At 41.5% G+C, this 17,522-nt stretch overlaps 2 protein-coding genes across 5 annotated transcripts in view; both read right to left on the bottom strand.

The window, feature by feature from the left end:
- cita (citron rho-interacting serine/threonine kinase a) overlaps positions 1–13,382 on the bottom strand; it is a 34,082-nt gene extending 20,700 nt beyond the window's left edge. For all 3 annotated transcript variants that reach the window (XM_062398189.1, XM_062398188.1, XM_062398190.1), the window contains exons 1-13: positions 13,269–13,382; positions 12,923–13,046; positions 12,647–12,788; positions 11,829–12,004; positions 10,938–11,039; positions 8,165–8,307; positions 6,879–6,972; positions 6,584–6,790; positions 6,197–6,350; positions 4,747–4,936; positions 1,598–1,703; positions 1,052–1,195; positions 828–947 (exon numbers count right to left, since the gene is read on the bottom strand). In XM_062398189.1, the coding sequence (XP_062254173.1) occupies positions 828–947; positions 1,052–1,195; positions 1,598–1,703; positions 4,747–4,936; positions 6,197–6,350; positions 6,584–6,790; positions 6,879–6,972; positions 8,165–8,307; positions 10,938–11,039; positions 11,829–12,004; positions 12,647–12,788; positions 12,923–13,024 (1,680 nt within the window). In that variant the 5' untranslated portion in view covers positions 13,025–13,046; positions 13,269–13,382. The remainder of the gene's footprint in view (positions 1–827; positions 948–1,051; positions 1,196–1,597; positions 1,704–4,746; positions 4,937–6,196; positions 6,351–6,583; positions 6,791–6,878; positions 6,973–8,164; positions 8,308–10,937; positions 11,040–11,828; positions 12,005–12,646; positions 12,789–12,922; positions 13,047–13,268) is intronic.
- Positions 13,383–14,222: 840 nt separating this feature from the next.
- On the bottom strand, positions 14,223–16,166 carry LOC133973448 (beta-crystallin B3-like). Of its 2 annotated transcripts, none has more exons than XM_062411320.1 (6): positions 15,940–16,166; positions 15,492–15,573; positions 15,263–15,378; positions 15,026–15,167; positions 14,807–14,949; positions 14,223–14,701 (listed from the first exon to the last, which is right to left on the bottom strand). In XM_062411320.1, exons 1-6 carry the CDS (start codon positions 16,164–16,166, stop codon positions 14,395–14,397), a joined length of 1,017 nt encoding a protein of 338 aa, XP_062267304.1. In that variant the 3' UTR covers positions 14,223–14,394. The 2 variants fall into 2 exon arrangements, with proteins under 2 accessions (XP_062267304.1, XP_062267313.1); XM_062411329.1 differs by having other exon boundaries at positions 15,492–15,584; positions 15,940–16,057.
- Positions 16,167–17,522: the final 1,356 nt, after the last annotated feature.

The following is a 17,522-nucleotide window of genomic DNA, read 5'->3' as shown; positions in this document are numbered from 1 at the left end:
GAGCCTTTTTAGAACAGCTTGAACAAAGGAACTGAGCTGTTCGTACAGGCGGCAGCCTCTGGTTGTGCTATACAGACAAAGATGTACTTCACAGATCTGCTGACACTGTCTCATTGCGCAGTGATTTAGAGAAACTGCAGTGCACCGCTGCAATGACCATTTATCACATAAACTGTCAAAATCAAAGATAACAACTCAAGGTTTACTACTTCAAAGCTGGCCACTTTGTGAGTGAAAGGAAAATAACTGCCTTGCAGAGACAACATGTTACACTGATGTTTGTGTACCAATAAATCTTTAATTTCACCTCCTGATCACTTCCTGTAGAGTGACACTGGATAAATGCAAGAATGATTCGACCGGGTCCCTTATTTACTGAAAAAGCAATGCGTTTTTTTGTTTCTGAACATATTTCCTAATTCAATTTTAACTTGTGATATTAATCATGAATGTATGTTAGATTATTTTAAACAGAGTGTGTTATTCCCCTAGTAGGAGGATGGGCCAATCTCTAGAATAATGTTAAAAATCTTCTTCATGTTGGTAGCTTGCAGGGATATCATCTGTTCAGATGACCTGTGGGTGCTAAGGACAAGGGAGTCCTAAGAGGGGAAGCCCCGTCTGTGTGACGCAGAGCAGGAGAATAATCTCAGGTATGATTCAGGTATTCTGTTAATAGTTATGGCAATAAAAACATGAGATGTAATATGATACAAACAGTATAAACACAGTGGAAAGTAGTAGAATTTCAAGTCATAAGTAAACAATTATCATCCTAAATTAGATGGGTGATGAAAAGAATCGTCTGAATGAGGAGATTTCCATACTTGCTCTTTAATTTCCTGCAGCTTATTGCTCTGTTCTCGGATGTCATGCAGCAGCTGCAGGGCCTTGTCATCCTCTCTGGAGACTTCCACACGTGCCTCTTCCAAGCTTCGCTTCAGGCTCTGCAACACACACACACACACACAGAATTAATCTGGATTTCTGACATTACTAATTTATGTGTTCTCACATACAACACACAGACAGTGTTGTTATTGTGACTCACGCTGCACTCAGTAATGTAGGTGGCGAGGTCTTGCTCCAGGATGCCCCGCTGAGTCTCAGACGCCTTCAGCTCCACATCCTTCTGCTGGAGTACTGACTCCAGGTCAGTCATTTTACGCTGGAACCTGGAGATCTCCTGATCCATCTGATTTTACCAGAGAAAACTGCACAATTACAGGCTTCTCTACAACTTTGCAGATGGTTAATATATGACTGAAAGGGGGATTAGTTGTGCTATATTCATTATCTCAAAAGCAGCAGAACCGTTAAGGACTTTAAGGAAGTGACTTAAAGATATTGGAAAGGGGCTCTTTAATTATAATAATAATATAACTAACAATGGCGAAACAATTTTTTACGAAAAGCCTATTTCTACAAGATGGGAATAAAACTGACATTTCAGAGTTTCGAATCAGACAGCAGATGTCTTAATCTATTCATCTCTGGCTGCTCTTGCATTGGAATATAAGAATACATTTTATTGTCATAAAGGCAGAGTAATAAAACACTGAATTATTAATAATGGCAATAAAAAGTCCACACTCACCTTGTGACATTTGTCTTGAGTTTCTTGTAATTCTTTGCTTTTCAGGTGAAGTTTCTTTTCCATAGAGTTGGCCTTAGCTGGAGAGTTGAGGCCTGCAGACACTGATCTGAGGACAACAACATACATCTTCAGTCCCATTTACTCCAAACATAAATACAATATGCCTCACATGTTCTCAAATTCTCATGCAATAACCAGCTCTAAATGTTGCATGCATTTTTGCATCTATACTTAGACAACTCATCGTGGTCAAGCGCCATATTCAGACATATTTTGAACAACATCATGTGAGCAAGCTTTTCTGTTGTGTACAAACAGAAATTCTCACATCATATCAGCTCTTCAGCATGAGGATGACAGACAGTGTCATATCATTACATAAACCCACATCATTCAATGGCAAAGCCCGACAGTATTAAAGCTGTAATCAAGATGGCTGAAACGCAGACAACACCCACACATCATAAATGAGCAACAGACACAGAGATTTTGCCTCGGTTCAACTTTAAGAACATAACTCAGAAGAATGTGTGGTCATAACAATAAGGCATTCAACAGAGCACTTTTGAAGACAGAAAGAGCTGGACATATTCCATTCAGAAATGTTTATTCAGGTCAAAACATCAAGAATATTTGCTCTTTTCCAGACAAAATCATTTTACAGGAGCATTCAAGCCATGCTGTTTACTCTGGAGTCGTCTATGCAGATGACTGCAGTGAGTCCACTGCACCTATTTTTTATTGTTTATGTAAAGTGATGTCCCATTTTATTTCCAGTCAAAGTCAAGTCAATTTCCTTCCCTTGACCAGAGAAAAGGGCAACTGTGAATAGAAGTCTTCTAAATAAATGAATGGGTCTGTATGAATGAGTCCACAAATACCGCAGAGGGGTCTTTAATAAAGTTGACTCAGCCTGAGTCACTGTGTTAAAAATAATCACAGCTCCCTTTGCCGCTGCAGAAACGCCCCCTGAAAACGCACACTAATATACAGTAAAAAGTCCAATATAAATATGGATATACATAGAGGGGAAGAGAGTGTATAATCAGACACATCTGGCTCACATCTCTTACAAACATCAACAACTCAATCAATTTTATAGGAATCTGGACTCAAGAAAAGAACGTTCTTGAAACAATTGAAAATGTATGTTAAAATCAAAAATCCTGCGAGTAGAAAATCCCACACCTATGCAGGACTGCAAAGGTAGGAGATTTGTCCTCAGAACTGTCAATCATTTCTGGAAAACTGAAAATGTATCTGTCGTTTTAACCATGTGCCTATAACGACATAATAATAATAATAATAATAATAATAATAATAATAATAATACTGAATCAATCATCAAGGAAATAAGCAACTCACTCCATAAAATGAGAGGTTGGATCAAATGGGTTTCATTGGATAAATCTGCATTTGTTTCCTCACCAATTTAGTTTTTTGGTGCCAGACTGTATTTATTAATTTTATTTATTCTTACAAACAAACATTTTAACATTGTGTTACTTGGAGATATCACGTCAAGGGGAAACTGACCAGATGACGGCATGAGATGAAAAGTCAGTTGACTATGGAAATCATTAAGAATCATCCCCTGGGGACTATATATTATCATAACATAGCCATCTGGCAGTGTCAATTCAAGGCAATCTGGTCAGCAGTTATCTAAATATTCCACTCTTGACTCAAGTGTTAAATGATGATTAAACATACAGACCAACTGATACTATTGTCCTTATGCACAGTCACTAGTGGGCAAAAACCAAAGAAATAGACAAAATATATATACGTCTTTCAAAAACACCTCAGAACCTTTCATATTAACTCAAGATTCCTCAAAAGGAAAGATTTCCCTAAATGTGTTTGAGGCCACATTCAAGGAGCCATGCAAAGAAGATTCTCTGACAGTAAACCACTGTCGGCTTCATATAAATGTGAGGCAAGCCGTTAAGGGGATTTTGTTGTTGAGTTTTTCCTAATGAGGAGTCAGACAGACAAGTTTACAGAGAATGTAAACCCCCCCAAAACACATGATTAGCATTTCATTATGCCTGGATTTGCGTTCATTTCTCTCTCCTTTTTGGAATTGTAAAGAATAATATGTACACACACAGTATATACATGCACTCAAACACAAATCTGACACATTCTATGAGCTCTGAGCTCCTCTTGATCAAATGCAGCAATGGAAAAGACTGGCGTCTGATGAAAAACCATGAACAGATGACTGATGGTTTAACAGCAAGGGACAGAGACATTAGAAGAGGGAGAAAATAAAAGGAAGCGATGAGACGGGTAACGATGGGGGTGGGGACTGGGGGAAAAAAAACATCATGGTAGAAATAGATTCTCGTTCCCCAATCTGAGCTCTCATCCTTTTCTCTGTCTAATCTACTCACGCTTTTTCTTCCCACTCTGTTGTTGCTGCTGTCATGATCCGCAGTCTCGAGCACCATTAACCTGCCACAGAATTGCCATGGGGCAATGAAATGAATCCTATCCCCCTGCATTATCATCAGAGGTTAAGAAGCCAAAGACCATTAGGGATGATTACAGTGACCAAAATCCAAGCTATAAAAGTCAGGAGCTCATTATACTGCACGGTAACGGAGAAAGCACAATAACAGCAGCAAGGGTTGGAGCATGTCTATGTGTCAGGTTCCACCTCTCGGCAAACCTCATTGACAAACTCAGCCGCATACCAATCAGCACCGATTGCACGAAACGCCAGCTTACTTCCCCCGGTCCATTCATTTGATGTGAATGTGCTATCCAGAGGCACAAAAACAAGAATCAAAGGAAAAAGAGCCTCAGAGAAGAGGGGGATCCCTCCTCTTGCTCATTCCTTGTCTGACACGGCATATGGCCAAACCCTTTTCATCCCCAACAGGCAAAACACCGATGACAGGGAGACAACACCAGATGCCCAGGGCACCACACCAGGCGACCTGAAACAAGGCTATCAGGAATTTGTTGCCGTGGTTATGGGGAGTCTAATGGAAGAACAGAAGCCGAGGGTATCACAGGGACTTTAACCAACAAAGGTGTGTTAGAGAGGTGTATACAAGAGGTATCTGCATTGAACAGAGGAAAAAGAGGGGGTTGCCCTTAAAAAAAAACAACATGCAGAGTAAACAGGTAGCACTTACTCAGTTTTGGCCAATGTTGTCAATGCTCTGCTGAAGAACCAGCCTAGAAAGGGCAGATCCAGGCCCTGGAAGCCCACCGACAGAGCTCCTGGCTGGGCTGCTGAGGCTGGCCGGGGGGCTGCCTGCTCCGGCTCCTCAAAATTAGAGGTGTCATCCTCAGTGTGCAATGCAGGAACAAAAGGCGGGAGAACTGCAGGAGAGAAGGATGAGAGGAGGGAGTAAGTGAGGGCAGGGAAAAAAGGTATCAGGTAATAAAACACGGTAATAAAAAAAATGTATAAGATATTTAAAAAAAATACATACAACAAGGGTGAAGGGAAGAGAAAGGAGGGGAGGAGGAACGGAGCAGAGCGGTGTGAGCCTAGAGTGCGGTAAGTCGCGCGCTGATGCACATGCTGCCTCTCAGTCCCTCCCTCCTCTAGCTCTCCCTCTCTCCTTCTCCCTCTCTCATACACACATGTTCACTCCCTCTCCCTCACTGCAGCAGAGCAAGTTAATCAGCTAGAGCTGAAGCATAGAGCTCTAGCTGTGCCCACTTATTAATACAACGTGGCTGCAGTTCCAAAACAAACATGTATAAATGTAATTCTCTTCTTTATGTTAATATCTATTGGTCAATAATCAAAAGCCGTAAATCAATATATCAGAAACATTTCCTGCACGTACACACACAGACATGTACACACACTATTCAGCATTGATGGGGATATTATGAGTGGAAAGCAGCTCAGAGTATACAGATGACTGCCACAGCAATGCTTCATAATTGCCCCATAATCAAAAAGCAGGGGTTGTTCATCTGAAAAAGAGCGATTTCTGCACAGAAAAATACACGCTCCTCAGCCCTGCAGCTACACATGACAACAACAGAACCGCTGTAGAGCTGCAGTTCTTAAATGTGACCATGCTTCACCGAAAATGTCCATAAATGCGAATGCTGCGGGTGTCCTTGTGTTTTCCCAAAGCTGGTCAGGTGAAAATGTCAACCTCATTTTCATTCAGTGCACTCTCAAGATTGAATGGCAAGAGTGACGTTCACCAAAAGCACATGTATTTCCGTCACAGAGAGCATGTCTGGTGATGCTAGCCTAAAATCATTTGTGCTGCGTCTGTTGTGAAGCAGATGAGTTGCAGTTCTGTACTCCGCGTGTGTTGCTTCTCGTCTCTGGCTACCTCCCATTCTGCTCCTCGGGAAAGAGCTGGCCCACTGCCAACGGCGCATAGAATCTCATTATTTTACTACTGACACCACTGGCTACACATCTCTGTTTGGTGTCTATGTGTAACCGCACAAACACAGTGCACTTATTTATGTTTTAAACTACATTACTGCTTTACAACTAGTCCTATATCATCGGCCACAACATGATTACAGCAACACCGTAATTTCAAGTCAAATTGAGCTTTTTCTCTGGACAGACAAAGTCTTGAGGGAAAGGAATCTCCTCACCGTGTCGTAAGTTGTTCCAGTCGACACTGGAGAAGAAAGCGTGACAGTGGAGCCCCTGGAAATCGAGTCGCTCTTTGGCTCCACACAGCAAGCTCTGCACCAGGTCTACAAACTGCTTACTGGCGTGCTGCTGCTGCGGAAACTTTAGGAATTGCTGTAGGCAAACAACACAGACAAGGATTAATCACATAATTAATATGGTCAGGTAAGACTTCGGGTAAATCAGACTGCATTTCACTGAGTATACTGGCAATGCTTAGCATCCAGTATATTTCTTAACTACTCTTGATTTATAAATTAGAGAAAATGACAGGTCAGATTCGATTAATTTTATTAATAAGAATACACAATTAATAATCCAAATAGTCTAGATGAGACTCTTTGTACCTCAAAGTTAACGATGTTGTGAATTGTCTTAGAAGTGCCATTAGAAAAAGGTGGCCTGCCATAGATCATCTCATAGGCTATGACGCCGAGGGACCACCAGTCACACTCCACCCCGTAAGTGCTGTGAGAGGAGCCCCCATTCATTGCCATCAGGACCTCAGGAGACAGGAAGTCCTGGGTGCCAACAGGCACCCTGGGAGCGGCTACCTGGAAAAAATGCAATAATTAAAGACAATAACGTCACGGTCAATAATACTACAGCTAAAACACAAAGCGAACTGTGTAATCTACTTACTGTTTTGTTAGCATTCAGCCTGGCAGCTGAACCGAAGTCTGCCAGCTTAATGTGACCAGTCCGATCGATGAGAACGTTCTCTGGTTTGACGTCTCTGCAAGTGGAGAGTTTAGAGGAGATCTGATACGGCATTTACAGAGCTGTTTGTTGCCTGAGTACTGTAATATGTCTACCACTCTGACGATAATGGAATACATTTGTAAAGTCCTGCCATGTTTTTGTGTTACATAACATCCCGTTCAGTGCTCCGGGTTACATTACAATGCAACATTTCTCATGTTTAGTTAATGTTTTCCTGAATTATGCACATTCAGCTTTCCAGTGAAGACAAAGGAGAAACAAACAATGATTTATTGAGGTGCTAAGAAAGATTTTCCCAATTAGTCTCTGGTCCTACTTTCAAATGGGTCATTTCATTGCCAATTCCCCCAGAATTAAGAACCTTTCCCAGTTAATCGCATGGATTTTCTTTTAAAGAAATTCACATGAAAATCTATTCAGCTCATAGGACCTTCAAAATCCCATAGCTTCTCCCTCCTTCTTGAGAACATACAATTTACCATCTATAAGTGGGTTTACCAACTCTACTCTATTTTTTCATTATTGTAATACACAGCAACAACTATTTCCATGAAAATATGTTTCAAAGGATTATTATTACATTCGTGAACGTCCAGCTCAGATTTCCACCCAATCCGATGAAAAACTGAGAAAGGCACTGAGTAGAGCTCGTACCTCTGCCAAAGCCCAAAGAGTCCCGTTAAATTTAGTCAGGCTGCACCAAATTTCACAGTCTCTGACTATTCCTGATGTTTTTTCATCAAGATCCATTAACTGGTCAAAATGTCCTAAAAAAACAATGTGAAAGAAATTGGAAATAGAAATCCCATCCTTCCAATATTTTTTTGTGGATATCTGTTCAGTATTTTAGCAGCAATCCTTCTAATAAACCAACCAACAAACAAAAACACCAACAGACATGGGTCAAAAACAAGATCAAATTACAGTTGAGACATAGAACATACATGTTAAAAAAAAAAAAAATTAAAAGATGAAATTTAGGATGGGCATATATTAGAAATGTGTAACTAAAAGATTATCTGGAGTGGAGCTATGGGATCTCGGAAGTTCCATAAAATAATTCACATGATTTATTTCCAAGAAAAATCCATGTGAACTGGGAAGTCCTTGGTGAACTGGTATGTAATGACCCACTACTATGTTATTCCAGAGAGCCGTGAATGAGGTTTACACAGCCTTTTTAGATGCAGTACCCTGGGTCTTACCTGTGAACGTAGCCCAGCTGGTGGACAGTATGAATGGCTTCTACCAGCTCAGCCAAATAGAACTGAGCCATGGATTCATCAAACTGATCCTCGTATCGGTTTAGTAGGGACATCAGGTCACCACCTGGCAAGTATTCCATCGCCTTAGGACACATTTGCAATGATACATGTTGCAGTGAGCGATCAATAAGTAACATGAAAACCACTTGGATTTTGAATGAGTATGTGTTTAAATAGAATTAATTTGAACAGCTGTAACATGCCATTGAAAGATTCCAAGTGGCTATAAATAGTCCTAGAAAGCAGGAGAAAAAGAGCAACAAGTGTCAGCCAACGTGTCTGAGCTTATATCAAAGCACTTTTTCGCTTAAGCTAATAGGGTGGCTCTCCTCATTATAGATTCAGTTATGTAACACCAGACACTATTGCAGATTTATCTGATACTGCAGTCGAAAAAACGATCTTCTATAGCTAAAAATACACCAATAATTACTGCAAAAATACATGTTTTGTGTTCTCAGGCTACAAACAGACGTGTTTTCAAAGGAATCAACATGTAACGACCAAAAATAAATAAATAAAACACATCTCATCCTCAGATGCCTTCTTTTTAAATAAAAAAAAAAGCAAATTACAAATCAACCTAGATAATGCTTGACTCAAATTCTCCTCTCTGCTGTCTGTATCCTGAGCTGAAGGGCACTGGTCAGGCTGGTTGAGCTATATGGTTGCAGACATACAGCCATGACAGGCAGAGAGCCCCTGGTGCATGAATGGTCCGCAAGACTGAATGAACGGGGAGCATTCTCCAGTGTTACCTAGCAACAGGGAGACTGGTGTCTCTCTGACACACCGCTAAAGATGGATGCTTTGTATTTTCCTCCATGCTCAGTTAGGGAGCAGGGTGAGACAGAGGGGGAATGAAAAAAAGAGGAGGAGGAAGAATGGAGACAGACACGCGGGGGCAATGACGGAAAGTATAAGAAGAGGGGGAGTGAAAGAAAAACAACGAGCAGTATGCAGTAAAAGGCTTGGCTGAGCAGGAAATGCTGTTTCCTCCACCCTGTGCCAATCTAACAGGTCAGCAGAGAAAATATAGATCCTCAGTGAGCTTAACAGCTATCCCACTGATTACATGGGATGCTCTCTGTGAGGAGAGAATTGACACTCTATTTCACGGCTGTAGATAAGACTATTAGACAGACACTAACATTTGTGGGAAATATGTCTGGGCACCTCCTTAACCAGACTCAAATGATAAGATGTATGAATTATGGATATGCACATTGTGGACTGACATCCTTGGGGTGTTTTACCTACACACGAAACACTGAGATTTTAGTTTCAGGGAGCTACTAAAACAACAGCTAGGCCCAACGAGCCCCTCAAGGATCTTGTCCAGGGGAGGTTGAACACTGGTTAGCGTCATTAATGTGAACAAAATCCTAGCGGGGACCGTAAAGCTAACAGTTTCCCCCTGCCGCAAAGCATTACTTAGACATACAAGTTTTTCCTCTCATCCCCTCCTGAAGCAGCTCATGTCATATTCTGACTGATGCCAGATGTCACGTTATGGAAAGCACAGCTGTGGCCTGGACTAAATGTTCAAAAGGTGAGTTGAGTATAGGATGCAGATATTCTGAACTAACTCCTTATATTTTGAAATAAAGTGACAAGAAACCTTTTTTAACATTGTTTTATAAAATTGAATTATAGAATTTACATTTTCAGTTTCAATTGAAATGGTTTTTCGTCAGACATTGAGGATACAATCATAGATCTTTTACTTATTGACACTTTTATCTGACTCTCAGTGCTGCTGCTGCACTTTTTTGAAAGATAAATGTAGATTGCCAACCATCAATCTTTCTCAGTTCTTTTCTAGTTTAATTGGATTAAAATTAGGGCTGCTGGATTATGGAAAAAATCATAATCACGATTATTTTAGACAATTTCAAACCGATTATTCAAACGATTATGTGCCATTATTCGGAAGTCTAGGCTTTATTTTTTAAAGGGGACATATTATGAAAAATTCCACTTTTGTAGTGCTTCTACACGTTAATTTTGGTATCTGGTATGTCTACCGTCCCAAAAACTCTGGAAAAAAAGAACTCCCGCGATTTGTTATGGTTCCTCTATGTCAGAAACGATACGCTAGAGTGTGTCGAATGGAATTACGACCGGAATTGAAGTCACAGTCTGTCTACATGGCATAGCACCGGTCTGAACAGCCAGGCGTAGCGCGTTTGAGAATAGCGGTGCGCAGCGCAGCCGCTACATGGTGTGCTGCTGCTCGAACCTTTTCTACCCTTGTCGATCGAACGGGGCTGCCCTCCCTGCTTTTCCACTCGCGCTGTTCTTTTCTCCGCCGGTCACTACACACGCAACTTGCCTCTTTCAATTTACAGCTGCTTGAGAGTGAGAGCCAGTCAGCTGAGCCGCTGAATGCATTGTTGGAAGGACTGAATGGCGCATCCACGTCTCTTTCGAAAAAAATGGCAAATAATCGCTTCAACTCGATTATAGTAGTTTTTGGAGATCGCTTGACCCCATAATCGAAATCATGATTAAATCATGATTCATGATGGGCAGGCTTTGTGCATCTACAGCACAAAGCCTGCCCTAACCATGACTGTAGGAAGTGATACTACATATACCATTTAACACAGCTAGCCCACCACATGGTAATTACCTGCCTCGAGTATGAATCATTATTTAAAAACTGAGAAAATAAAAAATCAACAAGAAAATTCAGAGCCTGCAGCCTCACCAGGTAGATGTGTTCTTTATCCTGGAAGGCGTAGTGAAGCTGTGGGATCCAGGGACTGGTGTTAAGAGCCAGGATCCTCCGCTCTACTTCATGAAAAACCAGCTGAGGAGAATTGACAAGGTAGGCTATCAGCACACATGTATAGAACTGCAACAATAGTGTAGCACTAACTATCAATATGAGTAGTGTACAATCCCCATCAACTCATCAATTTAAACCATTGATCTCAAAAAATACTTTAGAGGATGAATAGCATTTAAATGTTATGTTTGTGTCGTATTCAGAGTATTCATAAAAAATCTAATGCACATACCAAACCTTTGGACTAAAATCATTTAAGACCTCTCTTCCTAGCTTCTTGCATGTTTTATTGTTTGCTTGTTTAAAGTGGGATGCCACTTACAATTATGCAAATTAGTGACAGGTGGCATGAGCAAAGATTTGTAATTCAAACGAGTTGTTCATTATATTGCTCACTTCAGACTCCTCCCTGTTATAGCTCATGTACTATTCTGACTGAAATCTGTTCCATTAGTCACATGCTGGAGAGCACAGCTGTGAAATAATGTACACAGATGTATTCAACATCACAGCACCCCCCAGTGGACCATTTTCAGACTGCAACTTAAGGAAACAAAATAGATAAAAACACTGTTCAAAGCCTTCAAAGAGGATTGTGCAAAACACAAAATGTACAGCCCTTACTCCCATAGAAATACAATACTGTACTGTACTGTATCACAATATGTCTGAATGGATTAACCTTTGAAATCAACCACAAAACTAGGGCACATAAAAGATTGCACGTTGCAGCCAAATGATCATTGTAACCAAGATTATATTTTAATCGCATCCCAGCCTGTCCCCACCATAAACAAATACTTTTCTTACATTTTCTTGAGTGCGCAAAACTGCCTTGTCCATGACTTTCAGGGCACAAATGTCTCCAGTGGCTTTCTCTCGAACGACTTGGACTTCAGCAAAGTGACCGCGGCCGACCACCGAACACAGTTCAAAGTCATCGACCCCAGGCTGCAGGGCCTGCAGCTCGGAGACCACTTCAGAAACTGTTTCACAAACAAAAAGAAAACACACAGAGGTTTCAAGCACATCGTTTGTGACAAAGAAATTGAAACAACATTTAGGACACATCACAATTCAAAGGATATTTTTGAAATGTAACTCTTATAGATTGAGATTAGGGCTTGGAAATTATAAAATATAATTTTCAGCAGTAGCAAAATCTTTTAAAATTCCAATATATATCTATATATTGCTTATTCATTGTGCAAGCCCACTTAGGATGTAAAACAAAATAAATCCACCTAAGATCGGTTAAATGTTTTGCTGTTTGTCATTCGCTGCTCATAAAGAAATGTTTAAAACCACAACCTTCACTCAGGAGCAAACATCTGTTTTTAAACTTAAAAGAAACAATAATTGAGAATCGTCGATATTGATACTATAAAATATAGATAATTCTAGCAAATGTCTTATTGTAATTTGCTCATAATGGATTATGCTTTTTAGTGATCACTTTTTCATGGCGGTACGGGATGAGTGCCATAGACAAAAAGCTAGACAAAAAGCATAGGTCACTTTTTTTACTGTAGAAAAGTGTAAAGAAGACCCAGAGCAAATGTGTCATGTTTTTCAAAAGCTAAAATAACAACATAGAAATGTAGTATAGGTTTAGAATGCATGCTTACACTTGTTGACAAAGTTCGCCACGTGCTGAATGCTCATCAGCTCCGGGGAGGTGCACTCCTGGTAGAGGAGCAGCAGCGCCTCCAGGAACTCCTCCCGGCCTACAGTGCATCCCTCCGGCTGCCCCCGCAGACTGGCACGGCCCTGTGGACATCGCATCAACACCGGAACAGGAAATCAGCGACATAGCAATGACCTCAGCTGGTCTTAGGCCGAGTGGAGACTGTATTTATTGTAGACAGAGATGATGAGCTTCAGGACACAAAGGCACATTTTACCTGAAACACCTGGTTGAGTCGCGAGCTGCGGCTGGCGATGGGGTCCGTGGAGGAGACCATCGGTATCAGGCTCCCCTGACTCACGTATTTAAACTTCAACATGGCTTCCTAATAAGAAACGAACCTGAGGACATGACACACAAGTGGTCGAAGTGAATAGACGTGTGATTGTGTGTAAGTGTGGGGGGGGGGGGGCGAAGATGGGAGCGAAGCAACAAACATCAACACTGCGTCCCTTCTGTAGCTAACTGACGTTAGCTACCGTCTGTCTGCTAACGTCGCTAACAGGCAAGTCGCGCTAACACAAGCACACACGTCCTTCACAGAGTAATGCGGGAGTACTCACCGGGTGCCATGCGGGTGGATGTGAAACTTATTTATAATTTACACAAAACATCGGTTCCCAAGAGAAACGCACTGTTTCCCTCCCGGGCAGCGTTATTTCCGGTCAACTTTCAAATTTTGCGCGTTGCCATCCCTCCCCTCGCGCTTGTTCAATGAAGATGGCGTATGACTGGATGGGGATTTTTCTTTATGGGCGGGTCCAACGGTTTTCTCAACCAATGGCAGTGGGTCCACGCCTGTTCGCCACATCAGGAAGAGACTCCACTTTCCTTTAGCAACAGGAATATTGTGCACAAAATAAATAGGAAATAATAACCGTTTAGAAATAGATTAAAGACTGTGTAATCTTAACTAAGTAGTTAGTATGTGCTGTTTATAGGCCTATATGTTAGGTAATGCAGACATTTACTCTTGCTTTTCCATAAATAGATAAATAATAAAAAAAAAAAAAAAAAAAGGCAAAAGTCATTTCCTGACTTTTGTTCTCTAATGTAGATTCACTTTATATATGCAGTCTATGGTCCCGCTCTTAAATCACTCGCTCCTACATTTCCCATAATTCAATCATTAGCATGATTTAGCTTTATAAATTCCTATATCTTTCAAAAACAATGCCTCAGACTGTAACACAAACCTTTTGTTATAAATGTGTTGTCTCAAACCACTAGAACTCTGATTAATTCGATAATTAATTTGAAAATGCACTACTTTTTAACATGTTAAGTGGAGCTCTCTAAAGAGTAAAATTATTATCGGCCCCTTAAATTATACCTAGATTAACTCAAGCTTATTGTGTTTTCAAGGTTTAGATGATAAATATAGCTCTTAATCATATTCTTAGACACTCACAAAATTACTGTAAGACTCCGAATACCACACATTCCAAGTCTCCCTTTACTCAGAATAAGATGCACTTTATGCGTAATAAGATGCAATAATGTGCGGATTGCAAAAATTAGGGCCAAATCTTTTTATTTCCAACAGAGATACATGTTTGTCAGTTCCGGTTTTCCAGAATTGCACGGTCAGATAGTCTAAACTAAGAGTTGTTATGTTGGTGAGAATGGCTCCTGGCTCGCTGCCTTCATCTTGCCCCGGTTGCTGTAGGTGGTGCGGGAGGTGTGGCATTAAGATTGGGGTTGTGTTTGTGATTTGGGGTTGGGACTGGGATTGGGTTTGAGTTTAGGATCGGGATTGGGGTTGGGGTTGGGGTTGGGGTTTGGGTTTGGGTTGGGATTGGGGTTAGGGTTGGGGTTGGGAGGCGTAGGGGCAGGGGGAATGTAGCACCCTTTCTTGTGCCACTGCATGTCCCGCACCCGTCGGACGGACTGGATTTGAGGTGCAGTGGCTCCCCAATCATTCCAGTGCTTGAAGTCTCCATGCTCAAACACGTACTGGCTCCCTCTGTAGCCTGGATACCTGTATCCCACCCACCTGCAAAGCGAAGACAATGAGTAATATATCACATTTGTGGGTCAGAGAACTGGGCAATATAATAACAGAACAAAACTATTTATGTCTAAGAGGGTTGCAGCTTACGTTCCACTGACAACCTTAGCACTAGCCACACGGTCCTGGAAACCATACGCCCACAGACTGGGGACATCATCATCAACTATCTCCATCTTTCTGCCTTCAAAGCCTGCCATCTCAAAGAGGTGTAGCTTGTGATCTGCACTGTCCTGGAGAGAAATTCATCAGGTTTGAGCATGACTTGCAAGAGGTTACATCTGCTAACATCACATCCATGATACTGACCACTTTCAGGGGCCTGAATGAGCTCAGGCTGTAGGTACTCTGCCAGTTGATCCAGTTGGTCCAGGTGCTCCAGCGAGGATACTCTCCTCTCTCCAACACATACTGCTCTCCTGCAAAACCTGGACGCTCAAACCCAACCCACCTGTGGACATGGAGAAAACACATCATGTATCAATTCAACAATTTTACCCTGAGAATGTTAAACAACTTTGATGAGGGGGAAACTGAATCGCTCACGGTCCAGACTCCACGATGACTGAGCCAACTTGCTGTGTCTTCTCCCACAGGTCTTTACATTCACCAGACAACTCCACCTTCTTCCCACGAAAGTTCTCAAACTCAAAAACCGCCAACTGCAAGGCAAGAAGAGTTGGGGAGATGATGGTGTGATCAGCAAAGTCCCAGGCCCATGATGATTCAGACTTTTTCATTTCAACATCAACTAAAAAACTTTTGTGAAACGTACCTTATATGTTGCACCGGCTCCTCCTTGGCCCTTGTGTGCAGGCAGCTGGTCTGGGGTTCCCTGCTGTTCTGTCATTTTCCCTCTACAAAACAACTAAATGTTTAGAGATTTTGCATTATTATTTTCACTACATGAATATAATACACTGGTGTATCCTGCAACCCTGGAAACATAATATTACTTTAACACATGGTTGGTAATAACAAAGATGCTTAGGCAGAATCCATTTGCTCATAAGCAAAACATAAAACCAAATATTTGCATATCTTATTTTACTCTACTCTTAGTTGTGTCTGTTGCACAGGCTATACAAGGACATAACATCAATAGGGCACACACAAATGCCTCTTAGCAAGCTATCATCTGCAGATAGGAGAAGAAATACGGAGAGCTTAAGATAGAAAAGGCCTCTCAGGTATAGAGGGATGATCTTTTTTTTGTCTTTTACCTGGATGGCTTGTGCTTCACTGCACCACGTAGGAGCCTCGCTCTCTGTCTTTCCTCTGTCTTATCTCTCTTTACTGTTTGTCTCAGTGTGAGGGTGTGGGTGTGCAGGCCTGGCGAGCGGGTCGGTGGAGGCCAGCGGGGGTATTTATGGTTTATTTCTGGCCACAGCAGCAAAAAGCCTGTTGATGCAGCAAGTCTGTCGTGCCCATTGTGTCCGTCACACTGCATCTCAATAGGCTTGCCCCTCTGTCCCTGGCACACTGGCAAACACTGCCTGGCTCTGCCCATGCTGCCATCCTGACCATGATCCTATAGTGGGCACACGCACCAGTTGCCAGCCAAGAGAATGTGCAGGGATCAGTCTCACTCAGCACTATCGGCCCCACCCAGCTATCTTTCTCTGCACTCTCCCATCTTCTACTTGCTTCTTTATCTTTATCTTCATCCAGCATCCAAAAAGCTGCCTCAGATTGTTGGCTTCCTCATGGTGTCATGGTGATAATAGTATCTTCACCTCATAGTAATAGTATTTTGGAAAAGACTGACGTAATAATCATTGGCCCTGACCACAGCAGGCAAACTTCAACCATATATTGATCCACTGGTTAGCAAGATTGTATCCACAGCCATAAACCTTGGTATCAGATTTGACTCTCAACAAAATGTTGAGGCCAGTGTCTATAACCTTATTGAATCTTATTCCGTTCATCTATGAAATAAATCTAAAATCTTATCAGCTCTAAGTCGGGAAATGTGTACTCTAACCTTTTGTAATGAATGCATTTCTTATTCCTTATTTCTTATGGTGAATGATCCTCTCATCTGACACAGTATTCTGCACAGTATTTGCAGGACACACTTGTTTAAGCTCCAGCACTTCACTGCAAGTCCATTGGCAGGATAATATAAAATGACCTGAAGTTCTTGCCACCACCAAAATATTATTATAGTGTTGACTCAGTGTTAGATAAGGTGTCACTCATCTAACAGGTGTAACTCATTCCTTCCTCATTTTCACATCAGATGTGATGAGTCCATCTGCAGCTGCTGCATTCAATCTCAGACAGACCAGCACTGACTTGGCTCCTTATTCAACAGCAGTTACCACCACACACCCGGACTACTGCAATGCACTGTTTGAACGTCCCAGTCCATCCTCAGTGTCTCTGCTTCAGCAGGTGCAGAACCTTCAAACCAACATAAAAACAAACAGGGCACATATCGCTCCAATTCTTGTCTTACTTCATTAGCTGCCGGGTTAAAATTAAAATAGATTTTAAGAGGGTTAGGGTTAGGGTTAGGGTTTTTTTAAACCCAGCACAATCTGGCCTCAAGTTATATTTTCCAGAGCTAATAAGCCCTTAATGCTTCAAGACTTGGAGACTTGTTTTTGGTGCGTTGCATGCATTTTGTAAAGCCCATTGTCACCTAGTTTAGATGGGTGCTACAGACAAATATTTATTTATATTAATATAAGGCCGCTTGTGATACAGGAGTGAGATTATTTATTCAGTTTAAAACTGATAAATAGGCCAATAATTCTTAATTCTCCATTGTCACTTATCTATGAAGATATCTAGAGTA

The sequence above is a fragment of the Platichthys flesus genome, chromosome 2 (genome assembly GCF_949316205.1).
Source record: "Platichthys flesus chromosome 2, fPlaFle2.1, whole genome shotgun sequence".
Classification (NCBI taxonomy): domain Eukaryota; kingdom Metazoa; phylum Chordata; class Actinopteri; order Pleuronectiformes; family Pleuronectidae; genus Platichthys; species Platichthys flesus.
The sequence above is the reverse complement of the archived record's forward strand: the minus strand, read 5'-3'. Positions and strand labels throughout refer to the sequence as shown.

Excerpts from the sequence above, each read along its gene's own strand:
- LOC133973448 (XM_062411320.1), bottom strand. The coding sequence starts at position 16,166 with ATGCAGTGTGACGGACACAATGGGCACGACAGACTTGCTGCATCAACA. Across the intron at positions 15,379-15,491 it reads GAGCCGGTGCAACATATAAG|TTGGCGGTTTTTGAGTTTGA; the intron begins GTACGTTTCACA and ends CTTGCCTTGCAG. Across the intron at positions 15,168-15,262 it reads GTCATCGTGGAGTCTGGACC|GTGGGTTGGGTTTGAGCGTC; the intron begins GTGAGCGATTCA and ends CCATGTCCACAG.